This window comes from Acartia tonsa, chromosome 7 (assembly GCF_053477335.1).
Source record: "Acartia tonsa isolate MP-2025a chromosome 7, ASM5347733v1, whole genome shotgun sequence".
Taxonomy (NCBI): Eukaryota; Metazoa; Arthropoda; class Copepoda; order Calanoida; family Acartiidae; genus Acartia; species Acartia tonsa.
In genome coordinates, this window is record NC_137266.1 from 18,946,270 (window position 1) to 18,962,389 (window position 16,120).

The 16,120-nt window shown below is 32.3% G+C and overlaps 1 protein-coding gene across 1 annotated transcript; it reads left to right on the forward strand.

Annotated features, from left to right (window-relative positions):
- Positions 1-1,075: 1,075 nt before the first annotated feature.
- LOC145324176 (flagellar calcium-binding protein-like) lies at positions 1,076-14,857 on the forward strand. The gene is made up of 9 exons (XM_080166802.1): positions 1,076-1,139; positions 5,988-6,069; positions 6,261-6,321; positions 8,446-8,511; positions 10,191-10,253; positions 13,427-13,496; positions 14,082-14,142; positions 14,377-14,420; positions 14,730-14,857. Exons 1-9 carry the CDS (start codon positions 1,086-1,088, stop codon positions 14,781-14,783), a joined length of 555 nt encoding a protein of 184 aa, XP_080022928.1. The 5' UTR covers positions 1,076-1,085; the 3' UTR covers positions 14,784-14,857.
- Positions 14,858-16,120: the final 1,263 nt, after the last annotated feature.

Here is a 16,120-nt window from a genome sequence, read left to right on the forward strand (position 1 = left end):
TGTAGACCAATCATGAATCAACATAAATGGTTTGTTAATTTGTATAGGCAATATAAATCCCCAAATGGATTGACCAACGAATAAAAGAAGGTGTTTACAATATTTAGAGGCTAGTATAATTGAGATTCCCCTCCTTAACAGTATTCTTCCAAAGCACAGTAATCAGTAGCTAACTGGTAAAGATATGACTTGTTGGAAACCTTCTGCTGTTATGGTTTTAGAATATCAAAAGAAAAAGGTAGTAAGTTACATATTTTTGTAAATAAATGATAAATATTTAGTTGGCTGTTTCCCTCAAAGTGCCTAGTTGAGCACAGAAACCAACCTCCCAGCTTGTTTTGAAATAAATTTAAATAAGGGCAGTTTAATTGTTTTGTTGACTGCTTTGTTTAGGTTAGGTTAGGTTATATTAGGACAGGTTAGCACTGCAGGGTTAGGGCACCAACTTTGTTAGGGGTAAAGCATCCCCCCCCCCTCCTACTTTTTCCTTTTTAAAAACTTATTTTAAATTAAGGGGGGGGGGGTTCTGTGACTGAAGGAAATCTGCCGATTATTTATATTAAGAGTATTAAATATTTATTATTATCCTGTGTATTCAATAAACTTTTAAGAAGATTTCCCTTTTTTCCCAGAAATGACTCATTACTTTATGATTATTAAACAACCTTTCACTAAACAAAATATAATTAAGAAAATAATTTTAAATCAAGACCTACTAATCTTGCAAAGAGGACTTTTTTGCGCGTTTATAGATACTGCGTTTTCTTTGTACATTGTTGGTTCTTAACTATTCTAAATCTAATCTTATCATCTGTAATGCGGTAAACAAAGGGTTACTTTATTTTGATCAATAGAGCTGATTGTGAGAAAGCAAAAGCATTTGCCTGTAATAAAAAAAATACTTTAATTGCCTTTAAATGATTAGAAACAACCAACTTGAAAAGTTTCTGTATATGATTTTACAATAATATTCCATACTATTATAAATTAAAAATAATAACCAAAAAAAAAAATTTTACTTTTTACATGCAAAAAAAGTTTTAAGTTGTTATAACAAGCAATATTTTATTAATCAGCAATCCAAAATGTCGCTAGATTGGGATGAGATTAACAGCAAACTACCATTCGAGAAAACTGAGGTTAGTATCTTTTTATCATTTTTTTTAGTTTGTCTGTTATGATCGGTAATAATACAACAAAAACTAGACAACCTACCCCATTTTGCAATGACCCTTGTTCTAGCAGATGAAAACAAATTTCAACTTTGCTGCGGCACTCTCTATTCTTTTAATTTAATTAAGGGGTAGGTCTAAAGCAGTTGACCTTTCACCTATCCTCAGAATAAGAGGCGTCAAAGCTTTTTTATTTGGGGACGGTAAAAATTTTGTAAGGGGGGTGGTAATTTTATTTGGGGGTGGGGGGGTAAAATGGCGCGCGAAGCGCGTTGCAAATTTTTTTTTCCTCCCCTAAAAGTTTTACCCCGGGGGTAAAATTTGCTTGGGGGTGGGGTAATTACCCTCCCTGAAATCTGTTGGCGGGAAAATTTTTTACCCCCCCCCCCCAAAATTTACCCCAAAGGTAAAATTTTTTTTTAGGGGGGGGGGGGTAATTTAATTATGTAAAAAGGTACCTACCTAAGCGAAGCACGTTAAAAAATTTTTTGTTGATTATTTATTTGGGGGGGGGGGGGGTATTCCCCCCCAAAAAAAAATTATTTTGGGTGGTAAATACCCCCTCCTTAAAGGTTAGGCTATATTTTAAATTAGGGGGGGGGGAGTAATCACCACTTTACTTATGAGAAGCTTTACTTAAAAATAATACACTAAATCTATTCAGCTATTTGTAAGATCCTTTGTTACACACATACATCAACAGACATCCTGTTACTTTTATATATAAGAATACTAAGGAATTTGTATTATGCACATGAGTATGAATGTGAGTGCATGATCAGTAGGATCCTACAAATGGCTGAACAGAGAAGTTTGATATGATCGTTGCTCTTGGCAGGTTTAGGGATATTTTGTCAGAGAGGGGCTGAGGTATTATCAAGACCCCCCCCCCCATCAGCCGCCCTTCTAAAAGTACACGCTTAGATGATTAATTGATATTCTTTACAAGTAAAAGATAACATGAATAAATAATAATCACTGACTTTATATATATATCAGTGGTTCCAAGAAATCTTTGATACATCATTATTATTTTTATTTGCAAAGCTGCTGTACAAGTGTTTTAATTTAATTCGTATTTCGTGCTATATTAAAAATAAGTGCACGTAAACTTAAAGCTTCCCAAAACGACGACGACGCCATTGCGTATACTCTCAGAGTAGAGTAGACGGTGTTGTAATTTTTTCCTTCAAATAACCAATTGGACCAAATATGTGTTAAAAGTGGTTCGGGGGCTCATTTATCCTTTTCAAACCTTAATTACACAAATAAATTTTGTGTTATTGTTTGACATGTGCGTGGAATATGATTAAAGTCCTTTAACAGATTATGACGTCGTTATAAGAGGCCAGTAATCACTAAAATTGACCAATGGTAAAATTAATTCTGGCCTCTCATTAGTTATTTTATCGTATGACGTCATAATCTGTAGAGCGACTTTAATCATCTTCATGTGCGTGGTATAAGTTCTAAGAGGTAACAATAAATATACATTTGTAACGCCATTGACATTTTTTATTGTTAAAATGGACACAAAATACATATATATATTGACAGGGGAAAATTTGTCGTCAATTTATTTTGCTAGTATTGACGTCATCTGTTGGTCAGTTTGTTCATCCTACAAAAGAGGTGAGGAAGGGGTAAAGAGGGTGGATGGTGCGCTTCATTATTTTAGCCAGCTGCATTATTTTAGCCACTTTATTAAAGTACATGAAAATCTGGTGCAACATCCAAGTAATTAATATTAATGACAATACCTTTGTTTATGAGGGTATGCCTCAAGCTGTGATTCCAATGTTGTATATTGACTTTAGAAAAGCTAAAAAGCTCTCAACATGAATATTGTAACTGGAAAGTATATTAGGATCAAGTAAAAAAAGTTTTAGTCGACAAAGACTAAAAAATATGGGAAGTGAGGCTAGAGACAACTCGCGGCAACCAAGCCTTTTTTGCACCTTTACATGCGTTGCAAGCTTTCAATGTATTATCGAGTCTCGGTTATGAACTACACTGTTAAAACTGTTAAACTTCTCACTATATACAATATCAAGGGTTTATGTCGATTTTAATACTCTATGGCTTTAACAAAAGTTGTCTGACATGATGTCAACATGCTAGTTTTAGAATATATATCGGTGCTTTTCCTCAAAATGTCTAGCGAGCACAGAACAGGGATCTACTGCAGTTCACGGTAAAATATTGCTGGTAACGAATATTGCCAAAAATCTATGAATTTTAAAGGCTGCTAGTTGCCAAACGGCTGAACGTACAGATCATGCCCGCACACTGTTTTGAGCGGCATAAGAAGGTCTACAAATAATCTGGAATAGCCATAAATCAATAATGCATAATTATCTCGCATTGCAAAAAAGGCCTATTTTACGCGTTTTTTCTTCAGTGAAGCTTTCCCTGTGCATCATTGGATCTTGGCTATTTCAGATTATTTGTAGGCCTTCTTATACCGCTTAAAATAATGTGCAGGTATGATCTTTACGTTCAGCCGTTTGGCAGCTAGCAGCCTTTAAAATGAATAGATTTTTGGCAATATTCGTTACCAGCAATATTTACCGTGAACTGCAGTAGATCCCAGAACAGCTCTCCCCCCCCCCCTCACTTTAAAAAAGATATAAAAAGAGAAGGTAGTTTTTTTCATTATTGGTAACCGTTGCAGAGGGTTTAACCTACAAAGCCTATACTTAAAGACGAAGTAGCCTTACCCTGATTAGCTTACCTGTATTTTTGATATGTTTAAACGTTGGGGAAGGTTTTTTTAAGATCAACTAGACAGTGACACAGGGAAATCGCCTATAGATGTTCCTTCGTGTTTTGGACATGATCCGAATATTATTATTATTATTATGTATGATGATTAATTTACCAAATTTCTTTATATACATAAACAATGAACAGCATGTATAGAAAGGATCCTTTGGATTGGGTCTGGTTCGAGTACAGAAACCAGTACACAAAATATAAACAAGGATAAAAGCATCTATGAGTGGTGAAGTACAAAAAGATGAATAAATAAAAAAAGACAAAATGAGTCGTAGTGCAGATGATAGATGGTAATAAAAAGAAAAATAAAGAGAGAGAATTTATGATAATTAGAAATAAACACCTCGAAACCTTTAAAAGAAACAAACATTTATATGTTTTTTTAGCATGGCCGACAGATCGACTGACAAAATAATCTGCATCTTCCCCCTAAAAATCATTAGGTACACAAGAACTAATTTTACGGACTGACGGGCGGGCAGACAAGGTAAATTGTACAGTAGCTTCCCTACTAATAAAACAATTTATTTTTTGTGCCTCCTAAAACCCCAAAACCATAGTTGTTTATAACTTTTAAAGTATATTTTGTCTTTTATGAGCTGGTTTTAATTTTTAAACATAACTAAATATTGAGGTCCTAGCATGTATTGTATATTGTATGTATGTATATTGAATAAAAAGGAAATATGATTATTATTTACCTTTACTGTCTCTACATACCAGTTTGGATTAAAAGTTAAGTTTATAGTGCAGCTACTATATACCTATATACTACTATATGTAGTGCCCTTTTTCTTCATAACAATATAAAGTGTTCCAAGTGCTTTGTCAAGCTAATAATTACCCCACCCTAGCTTGAAAGAAAATTGAAAAGGTCAGTTTAGTCCCGCATAGTTAAGACATTACATGTATAAGCCCTGCAGGGTCAGTTTCTCCTCAAAAAGGTTAGGCATAAAGAAAAATACCCCTACAATAATTATAATTTCAAAATAAGAGTGGGAGGGGGGATCTGTGCTCTATAGTCACTTTGAGGGGAAGTACCGAATATACATCATACGCTAAATTTCGCTTCAAAACCTAATGTTATAGGCATGGCTGGCGGACTATATGATTATAAGCTTTTAAGATTGAGTTTTGGTCAATAATTTAGAAACTTACGTAATGCACACTAATTAATGACGTAATCATTTGTACTACATGTATAATGCCTACACATGTGTATGTATCTGTGTTACCTGCAGATACATTAATAACCCTAATATCAAAGAATACTTATTGACTTGTTTTCTTGGCCATATTAATGTACTATTTCATATATAAATAATTCACCAAAAAACAAGAAAAAATTAAGTTAGCGTAGCTATAAAAAAAATGATGTCCAGCCATCAGTTCTTTCATATCCTATTATATAAAGTAGTAAGCGTTTTTTGTCTGTCCCGAAGGATCTCGCTAACCACTAAACCGAAATTGTTCTCCTTTACAGTGAAGCTTCTTATAGGTCCTGGGAAGGTTTTAAACTATTTTTGAAGAGGGTTTCTTCACCCCCCTTCCCTCCCAAAAATGTTTTTAACTCTTTTGAAACTCAAATTTAAAATGGGATGAGGATTCCCTGTACCAATAATCGTCCAGTATTGGATTTTCTTAATCGGTCTGTCAGTAATGCTTCAAAAGACTACTACTTTTTGTAAATATAGTCATTTTACTGAATATACTTTGATATTTCAACGTACGGACAAACCCATGTATGTATAATACTTCAGATAATGGCAAAATTAATCATCAAATCTATGTATATCTATATCAATATCACCAATAATGCTAATTATTTATTATTGTAAAATTATTGGATTACTACTGCAAAATAACATTATCATGCAATAAATAATTCCCTATATGATTAATTACAAATGTATTAACTTTAAAAAATGAAAGCATTTTTATTAAAGTAATTTTGGAGTAGTTTATTTGATAATGTTAATTTGTCTGAATTTGTTAAGCTTCTCTAATATGGAAGTTGTCATCCCTGTTTTTATTTAGGATGGGTATAACGCTCGAAAAGAATTGTGGGATAGTATTGATGTCAATGGAAATGGATTTCTCTCTCTTGCTGAAGTCTCAAAGGAAACTTTTTACAGATTTTTCTAACACCTGATTTTCTGGCTACTTTTTTAGATAGATGGCTGATTTTTAAAAATATTTTAGTATTTTTATGCACAGTATTTTTAACTACAAGAACCAAAAGTGTATGTGTTCATTTAAAATCTAATATCAAAAGTATTGCTTCAAAATCTGTTAAACAAAGTTGACTTTAGGGGGTGAGAGATGTAATTGGGCACAAGGAGCTGTTTAATTGTAAACCAGCCATCAACAGGTATACCAAACTCTATATTTAGGGGTAAGACAATTGACAATAAATTGATATACAAACATCCCCAATGATTATAAAAAAATACCCCCTAGATTATTAGTTTTAAAGTGTGAACAGTAATAGTTTGGAATCGGATAAAATTTCTTTTTTTTAAGTATTCAAAGTTTTTTGGTTTTACAATTTTGGGTACCAATGCAATTTTCAGTCCGATGTCCTCTACCAACCTGTACCCAAGCCTTCACCTTCACCTTGGTGTGAACCTAACAACCAAACTTAACCTAACCAACCTAATTGTGAAATGGTTGCAATTCTAATACATTAAACTAAAGAAACCAGAAGTCCCTACTTAATTAATTTTAAGGTTTTTGTTGTTTTCATACAAACCTGCGGTTAAAAGGTACCTTTAAGTGTTGCATCATTTTTTTACATTCCCATATATTTTCTGCCTTTTTGTCTATGTTTTAAATGCAAAGCTTTCCTACATTTAGTTTGTATACGTTCGCCTAGGCATGATTACTCTAAAAGTTTCTCTGTCCATTTAAATATATCTTTTTTTTATTTTCTTACATTTGCCTTTTAACTTGATTTTTAAATTTGTGATTCGTGGGGTGTTTCATGGCAAACTAGCGACTTCGACCCTAGCATCTAGGGGCTCTATATTCGAAGGGATATGGAAGGACAGAAAATAGCCTAAAACGATACCCAGACTTTTTAAAAGAATAAATAGCCTAAAACCAACCATATAAAAGGCTTCACTGTAAAGGAGAACCATATCGGTTCTGTGGTAAGCGAAACCTTCATTTTAAACAAAAAAAACTTACTATTTTATATTATAGTATTAGCAATGAATTTGGTCAGTCTTTATAATATTTAATATTTCTTTGTCCTTGTTTCTAAATTGATGTGCTTCGCCTTCATGGATGATGTTATCTTTGTTGTTATAAACAGTTTACAAGATCTAACAAGACTTTGACAAATCTATTTAAATTGCATACATTTTAGATTATTAAGATAAAATACTTTGCACTTGTAAATAATATGCAAGACAGGGAAGGAAGCGACATTGGACTGTAAATTAAGTTGGTGCCCAATGTTCGTTGACTCAAAGACTTTGGGTACTTGTATTAAAGTGTAATTGGTTAGTTCCAAACTAATAGTGTCAAAAATTTAAGCTAATAATTTTAATTTACTGAACTTGTAGTATTGTTATCATCATTAGGCAGCATGTATGGTCCCAGGACAAACGCAGGAGTCCCAGACATCGGAGTGGACACTTAACCTAGCATAACCTTTTTAGACCATCTTATAGGTTTTTTAAAAGCCTAACCCCTGCGGGGGGCTTAATTGTAAATTCATATCTTAGCCTAACCTAATTTGTATAGAAATACTTAATTAAATATTTCAACACTCCTGCCTTTGTAAACTCTGACGTTTGGGACTCCTACGTTTGTCCTGGAACCGCATCCATATCAATTTATAGTCCATTGTCTCATCCCCCAAGATACCTGATATTAATATTTTTTCCTCAAATACCTTGCTTGCTAACTTTTTTTCTTTTTTTGTCCTCTATATCTTTTGTAATATTGGTATAGTCATTTAATTTCCGATGCAGAATTCAATCTATCATGTAAGGTTTTGTAATGAAACAAGAAAATTCAAAATGTCGCAAATCCAGACATTTTTTTGTATTATACTTCAAACAATACATCAGTTTATGACAGAAATTTAGAATATTTATTTATCACACTGTATGATTGCCTTGCGCAGACATTAAACTGAAAAATTATAAGAATAAAACCAGCTTTGTTATTCCCAGGGGTAATTATTATATATTTTTTATTAAAATTTCGTTGTTAATTGTCTGTTATACTAAGCTATACAGCATACATGGCTTTCAGTACACCTGTGAACCAATTTTTAATCCAGTGGATATTAATCAGCTTGGAAGCCATACTGCAAAAATAATAGTTGACTTTGATTTGTATGATTATACAAATTACATAAAACCTTTATTAATTGTCTAAGCCCTTTTAACTTCATGGCATTTGTAAAATAATCGTAATATTTTTGTTTACTGTTTTCTTGTCCAAAACTTATTTTTCTTCTGATTATTTTTATTTATTTTAGAGCATTCCACTACAGTAAGAACAGGACAGAGGGTGGTGAACATGGCTATGACTATATTGAGTTCAGGTAAGGTTTTACTACAGTAAGAGCAGAGGGAGATGTCTATATTGAGTTCAGGTAAGGTTTTACTACAGTAAGAGCAGAGGGAGGTGTCTATATTGAGTTCAGGTAAGGTTTTACTACAGTAAGAGCAGAGGGAGGTGTCTATATTGAGTTCAGGTAAGGTTTCACTACAGTAAGAGCAAAGGGTGGTGAACATGGCTATGGCTATATTGAGTTCAGGTAAGGTTTCACTACAGAAAGAACAGCACAGAGGGTGGTGAACATGGCTATGACTATATTGAGTTCAGGTAAGGTTTTACTACAGTAAGAGCAGAGGGAGGTGTCTATATTGAGTTCAGGTAAGGTTTCACTACAGTAAGAAGAGAGGGAGGTGACTATATTGAGTTCAGGTAAGGTTTCACTACACTAAGAAGAGAGGGAGGTGACTATATTGAGTTCAGGTAAGGTTTCACTACAGTGAGAAGAGAGGGAGGTGACTATATTGAGTTCAGGTAAGGTTTCACTACAGTAAGAAGAGAGGGAGGTGACTATATTGAGTTCAGGTAAGGTTTCACTACAGTAAGAAGAGAGGGAGGTGACTATATTGAGTTCAGGTAAGGTTTCACTACAGTAAGAAGAGAGGGAGGTGACTATATTGAGTTCAGGTAAGGTTTCACTACAGTAAGAAGAGAGGGAGGTGACTATATTGAGTTCAGGTAAGGTTTTACTACAGTAAGAACAGAGGGAGGGGACTATATTGAGTTCAGGTAAGGTTTCACTACAGTTAGAACAGAGGGAGGTGACTATATTGATTTCAGGTAAGGTTTTACTACAGTAAGAACCAGGGTGTCGGAGCCGTTTAATTTTGATGCGGCTCCGGCTCCGCGAAGCCGTATCTGAAAATACGGCTCCAGCTCCGGCTCCTACCTTAAAATTAATATATCAATTCAAATTGATAAAATAGAATAAATAATATAAAATATTTTGCTTTTTTTGATTAAAGCTATATAAAAGTAGAAGGATATGTGTCTATTTGTTAAGTAACAATAGTTTTTCAGTTTATTATATGGAAATAGACCGTTGCCAAATTATATTATTACTTTAAAAAATCACTTTTAGCTGATCTTGAGCCGGAGCAGTTTTTAACGAAAAATACGGCTCCGGATCCGGCTCCGGCTCCACCAAAAATGTTGCTGCTCTTGGCTCCCGCTCCGAAACACTGGTAAGAACAGAGGGTGATGAACATAGCTATGACTATATTGAGTTCAGGTAAGGTTTTACTAGAGTAAGAACAGAGGGTGGTGAACATGGCTATGACTATATTGAGTTCAGGTAAGGTTTCACTACAGTAAGAACAGGACAGAGGGTGGTGAACATGGATATGACTATATTGAGTTCAGGTTTAGTATTTTTTTTTTTTTGAAATATAATGCTAAAATAGATCTAATTTTGTTTTATTAATGTACATGATATCAATATTTATCTAGAGACTTTCAATAACTGCCCTATTTGTTTAGTAAAATTAATTGCGTACTTCAAGTTCTCAACGTTTTCAAAGTTTTTTCATGTTGCCTAAGCAGATCCAATTTAAATCTACAATAACGTACTATTGAGTAGGTTTGATTTTAGTATAGCATTTGATATAAAAATATTATCGTATTTTTTGGCCTTTTCTTGATAACAAAAAAACTATTTTTTTTCAGCGAATTTCGATTATTTCTTCAGTCTCTGCGGATGTTCTTTGAGTTCTATCAAGCTTTTGACAGGTTAGTTTACAACATATTTACTAAACTTATTGTGCTAAAGCTACTCCATAATTCTTACTTGCTGTTTACAAATAATAAATGTATTTAGTAAATTTATATAACCCAGACAACTACCTGGCCCAAGTGATGGGGATCTTATTCGTGGAATAGAAAACTTCTTTCTGCTCTTTTGTAGCGACTTGGCTGTGTTTATATTTCTGACGCTATTTGCCGATATTCAAAGACCTAATTGAAAGTCGACACAGGGTCCCCACCTCATGTGTACAGTTACATATAGCTCGTGTCCTCTCTTACTTCAATGTACAAATACTTAAAAAGTGGTCACCAGTTGGATTATCATGACATTAAAGTTTACAACTTCTAAAAGTAGAGAAGCTTTAAAAGCTTTAAAAGATCATGAATGGACAAACGAGTAAAGTGATGTTTTAGAGGAGAGATGTTTAGTTATAAAAAAGATAAATAAAAAAGAGGGGAAGAAAGAACCCGAAAGAAGTAAATCCAAAACTTAAGGATTGACAGGCGACATTAATTATAGGGCAGCTACTATTAAGTATATCAAATTGAACATTGTTTAAAAGACAAATAAAAATATTGGGTATAGTCTCTTTTGTAACATCGCACCTAATGGGGCGATTCTTCGTATTTTTCACAGTAGCTTTTCTCCTATTTCTAGCCCCTGCGGGGGGCTCTAACCCTGCGGTGTTAATTACCTAACCCTGTGGGGCAATCACCTAACCCAATATAACCTAACCTAACCTAAAATGACATATAAAAAGCCATTTTAAAAATACAACGAATCGCCCCTTTTGGGGCGATGTTACGAAAGGGACTATTCTCAAAAAAATTGTTAAAAAAGGATAGTTTCGTTTTAATAAGAATGTAGATTCTCTATGGATATTATTTTCCTTGTTTATACTTCCAAAATATATCTTTTTATCTGTAAAATATTGTGGATATATTTACTTCATATTTTAAATAACATACAACATTTTCCATGCCTTATATTTAAATTTATATTTCTAATAAATATAAAATGTTTTTATTGTACAGGCCCTTTCCCGCATTTAAAACATGAATTTTTGCTTTATTTTGTTTTAGATTGTAAATTAATAAAATTTGGCTGCAAGGTCGTTGTACTGATACCCAAAGTTTGAACAAACACGTTATATTATCTTATTAGTGGGCTTAAAAACTTTGGGTACTTCTGTAGAATTTTGATTTGTTGGTTCTACTATATAGTAGTGTCATATTATGATCTGCAGACTGGTAATTTTTTCGCCTCTTATCATTGGATTATTGTATGGAGGATCTCAATTGATGGTCCATTGTCTTATCCTTTTAGGCTGCTATTTTTTAAAAATCTGCTTTGCTACTTCTCATGGGCAAAAAGTCCTTAGTTGGTTATAAATTAGTATTTACGTATAAAACTTTCTGTATAAATAAATCAAAAATGATATATATTTTTTATAAATATTTGATAACTTGAAATTAATTTGAAATATTTCCTGTGTTAAAGTATAAGGTTAACAAGGATGACAACATCCATAAAAGCGAAGCTCTAAAACGATAGGACAAACGAACATTAACACTTGTATAGTGTCATAACTGAATAATCAGGCTATAAATGTATAAAAGTCGAACGAAACAAAAATGTAAGTAAATCCGATGAAAAACTGCGCAAATACAGGATATTGTTTAAGGACATACTTACATTTTTAAGACTTGATTATATAGATGATTCGCATAAAACAATGTACTTTGTTGTCCTAGGAATCAGTATTCCAAAAATCTGACCAATTATATAATTTTATCACATAAAAATTTGATGTTAAAAAAGTTGAACATCAACATGTTTAAAATGAACGTACGGACTTTCTGGTAACGATTATAGAGTTGCTTTTCTTTCTAACTCGTACCTAACTCCTGTGGAAATCATCACGCAAAGTTTGAAATCGATAGGACATTTCTAACATGCCTTAATTAACGAAAAGAGCTAAAGGACGGACGGACGGACGGACCGACCCTAATTATAGAAAAGCTTTTAAAAGAGAACCTATAGTATGGCATGATAGGAATAGTATGTCTGAAATATATTTTTAAACGTACTATTTCAATCAAAATTAATCATTTATATTTCAATTGAATATAGTAAAGAATGTTAATCAAGAACAATTATGTCTATAAGTAGAGTAACATTAATTGGTAATTTAACAAGGATGACAACATCCATAAAAGCGAAGCTTTGAAACGGTAGGACAAACGGACATTAACACTTAATGTCAGAACTGAATAATCAGAATGTAAATGTATAAGAGTAAAAAACTGCTTGCTACAGGATAATATTTATGAACATACTTACATTTTTAGGACTTGATTATAGAGTTGCTTCGCTTATAATATTGTACTTTGTTGGCACAAGAATCAGTATACCAAAAATCAGACCAATCGGATAATTAGGTCACATACAAATTTGTTGTTAAAAATGTAAAAAAATCAACATGTTTAAAATGGACGTACGGACATTCTGGTAATGATTATAGAGTTGCTACGCTTTCTAACTCGTATCTAACTTCTACAGGAATCGCCATGCAAAGTTTGAAATCGATAGGACAATTTTAACATGCCTAAATTAGAAAAATAAGCTATCCGTTACGGACGGACGGACGGACCGACCCTAATTGTAGAAAAGCTTCTCTTTAAAAAAAAACATATTATAATTTTTAAAAAAACTGTAGGACAATGAAAATAGGATATATACGCACCTACGGACATCAGCTAATAATAATATAGCTGCGTATCTAAAATGACATTAGAAAAATAAATTAAAATGCCCATTCATCAAATTTATTTTAACCCACCCTAGATCATTTACCACGCAATTTGAGTTCTATAATGCTTATCTTCCATCACGCCGTAATGTAATATGTATATAACTGTGTAATGGTGATTTCTAAGTTGTTCAGGCAGAATTTCAATATATATTTGTTTAAAGAATTATTTATAACTTTTAATGCTTTTTCTAAACACCTTTAAATATACATAAGTTGTATGATTTGATTTTGCTCCTATTTGGAAAGAAAAAATAGTAAATTAGAACAAAAAATGTACATGTTTTTAAGTTTTTGTAATGCTTTATTTTACCTTTAAATGTGCTTTTATTACCATTTGTTTAGAATCGACGAGGGACAAGACAGTAAGATCTGCAAAGATGAGTTTGTTAATGCCAAAGACACTCTCGAGAAGGTAAATAATTTACATTTACATATTATATTTAAATCTTATTTGACCTTTTTTTGTAGTAAGGTTACTCTAAAATGCACTTTTCTCTCGGTTCGTCAATTCATTAAAATACTGATTTTTTTGTGAAGACACACCATTTTAAAGAGCATCTGGTATACATTTTACTAAACTAGTCGGTCTGTTGGTCATGCAACAAAGATCTATCAATTCAATATGAAAGTTTCGTGACTTTCTATACTTTCGTGGTCTATTCATAATCATATATACTTCTTTTTCTACTTCTTCTAATACACTTTGTTTGTTTGTCCATCTATGATTTTTTGTTCTTTGTATGTTGTCATTCTTGTTCTTTTATCTCTAAAAGAATTGCTTTTACATCGTTACCAAAAGGTTTATCTATATTAAATGAATTAATATCTCTTTTTTTTAAATAGTGACATTCTTTTAGTAAAAAATTTGTTATAAACTTGTATATCAAATGATATAAATGAGTGTTGATCTTTACAGTGCACGCGACAAATGCATTATTTACCAACTAACCAAGTCATGAATTCCTGATGAAATAAATATAAATTCATTTTATTTTAGTGGGTGGGAGAGATTGAGGATCTAGAGGCAGAGTTTGATTCTATTGATGTAAATGAAGGAGGTAAAACTTTAAAAGTCCATTTTTTTAACATTTGATTGATACAGTATAATACAAATAAAAATAAGGAAAAATGGTCAAAAGTAGCAAATTATTTTCAGTTGGTTAGGAGAGTTTTAACACTCCACTAAAACAATTACCACAATTTTCATACCCTTTCCCCCATAAACGCTATGCACGCCAAAGAATATTCATATGCTTTTTTATGGTGTAATTTTGATATAATTGAATGTTTAGGTGAAATCCTGTTTACAGAGTTTGTTGAATGGGCAATGGCAAAGGTTAAGTTTTTTTTTCTATCGGCCGTATGCCTTCCCCTTAACAAATGCAAATAAAATGACGTTTTATTACTTAAAAAATCACCAAAACTTGAAACCCTTTATCATAGGAGGCAACTAATGGATCACTTCGTAGTCGATTGATTTTGCTCATTTTTTTTAAAATACATTATATTACCATCTTTAAACCTTTTAAACGCCTCCTTTTACAACTCCCATCAAAACAAAAAGCTTGGACGTCCCTAGCAATATATTTTGTCTTCCTTGCTCAAATGTTTTGTAATTTTTTTATTGCTTTTTTTATCATTTCAGGATTTGAACATTGAAGTAGAGGAGCTGAAGTGGACAGAGTTGGAGGACGATTAAATTCAACACATTGCATTGGATGAAATAAAAGTTTTGTGAAGCGCTGGAAAGTGTCATGTGTGACGTCATAAAAACACGTCTTAAAAAGAGGGATGAGAGGAGAAGTGTGAAAGGAATCTCCTAAAAGAAATGGATAATAGACGTTTTTTATGACGTTACACATGACACTTTCCACTTTTTGTTGATTATTAAAATGTTGCACGTAAAAAAACAAAAAATAAAGATATTCAATATAAGGTTTTTATAATACATTCACATATAATATAAACATTTGGGTTAAATCGGAAATACAAAGGAAGGTTTTATTCAACAATTTGAAAGACCACACAGCCTATTGACATAATTTGAATCAACACTCCAAGTCATTACACTTTTCTGATATACCAAAGACCCAATAATCCACAGAATAACATTTGTATTTCCGACTTAACTCAAACTTCTTACAGTACATGTTTTATGATACACTTTAGTATCCAAGTTTTTTAGCTATTGTGCATTCAAATATAATTATTAGCAATAAATAAATATGTGTGTTGTTGTGATTGGTACAATGTTTTCTTTTAAATAAATGTTTGCATTTTATCATTTTTTTCTTAAATTCGATTCCAGTTTTTCTTGTCTTTTACACAAAATATTACAAAATTATTTCTGTGTGTCTCTGTATGTAGCAACTGATATTGTTAATCATTGAACCAATATGGTTCTCTTTTGCTATAAACATTCTTAAGCGTCCAAGGATTGTTTTTACTCATTTTGGAAAAACCTCCCAAGAGAAATCACCTCTTAAAAAAATAAACCCCTACCTAAAAATATCTTAAAATATTTTTTTGGAAAACTAAAATAGAAAGTTGAGGATCGACTGTTCCATCCTTCACTCAAGTGCCCTAGAGGCCTCTAGGGGCATTGCCGCTAATAGTCAATCAACAACAACTGATGTGAAAACTAGGTAATAAAGCAGAAACTTTTTTGATTTAAATAATTGGTAGAACATATGCCATTCTCTACTCAACTATTGGTTATTTAGTAATGAGTAATCTCCATGATACTGTTTTGATAACTAAGGTTGAAGTATCTATCATTTAGAATGATGCAGAGCTAAACAAATGAAAACCCTAATTTATGAATAAGCATACAGGATTGCAAAGTATTGTATAATATATAACAATATAATAACAGATGCCTTCGGTAAATTCAAACATTAAAAGTGAAAATATCACTGTAAATGTCGTCATACATACAAACATTCTTTGTCCAAATTTTTACAAAGGTTTTTTAATCATGTTGAACCTGAAAACAGAAAAATTTGAAGGTTTTTTTTATTAAATTGTTGTATTTAT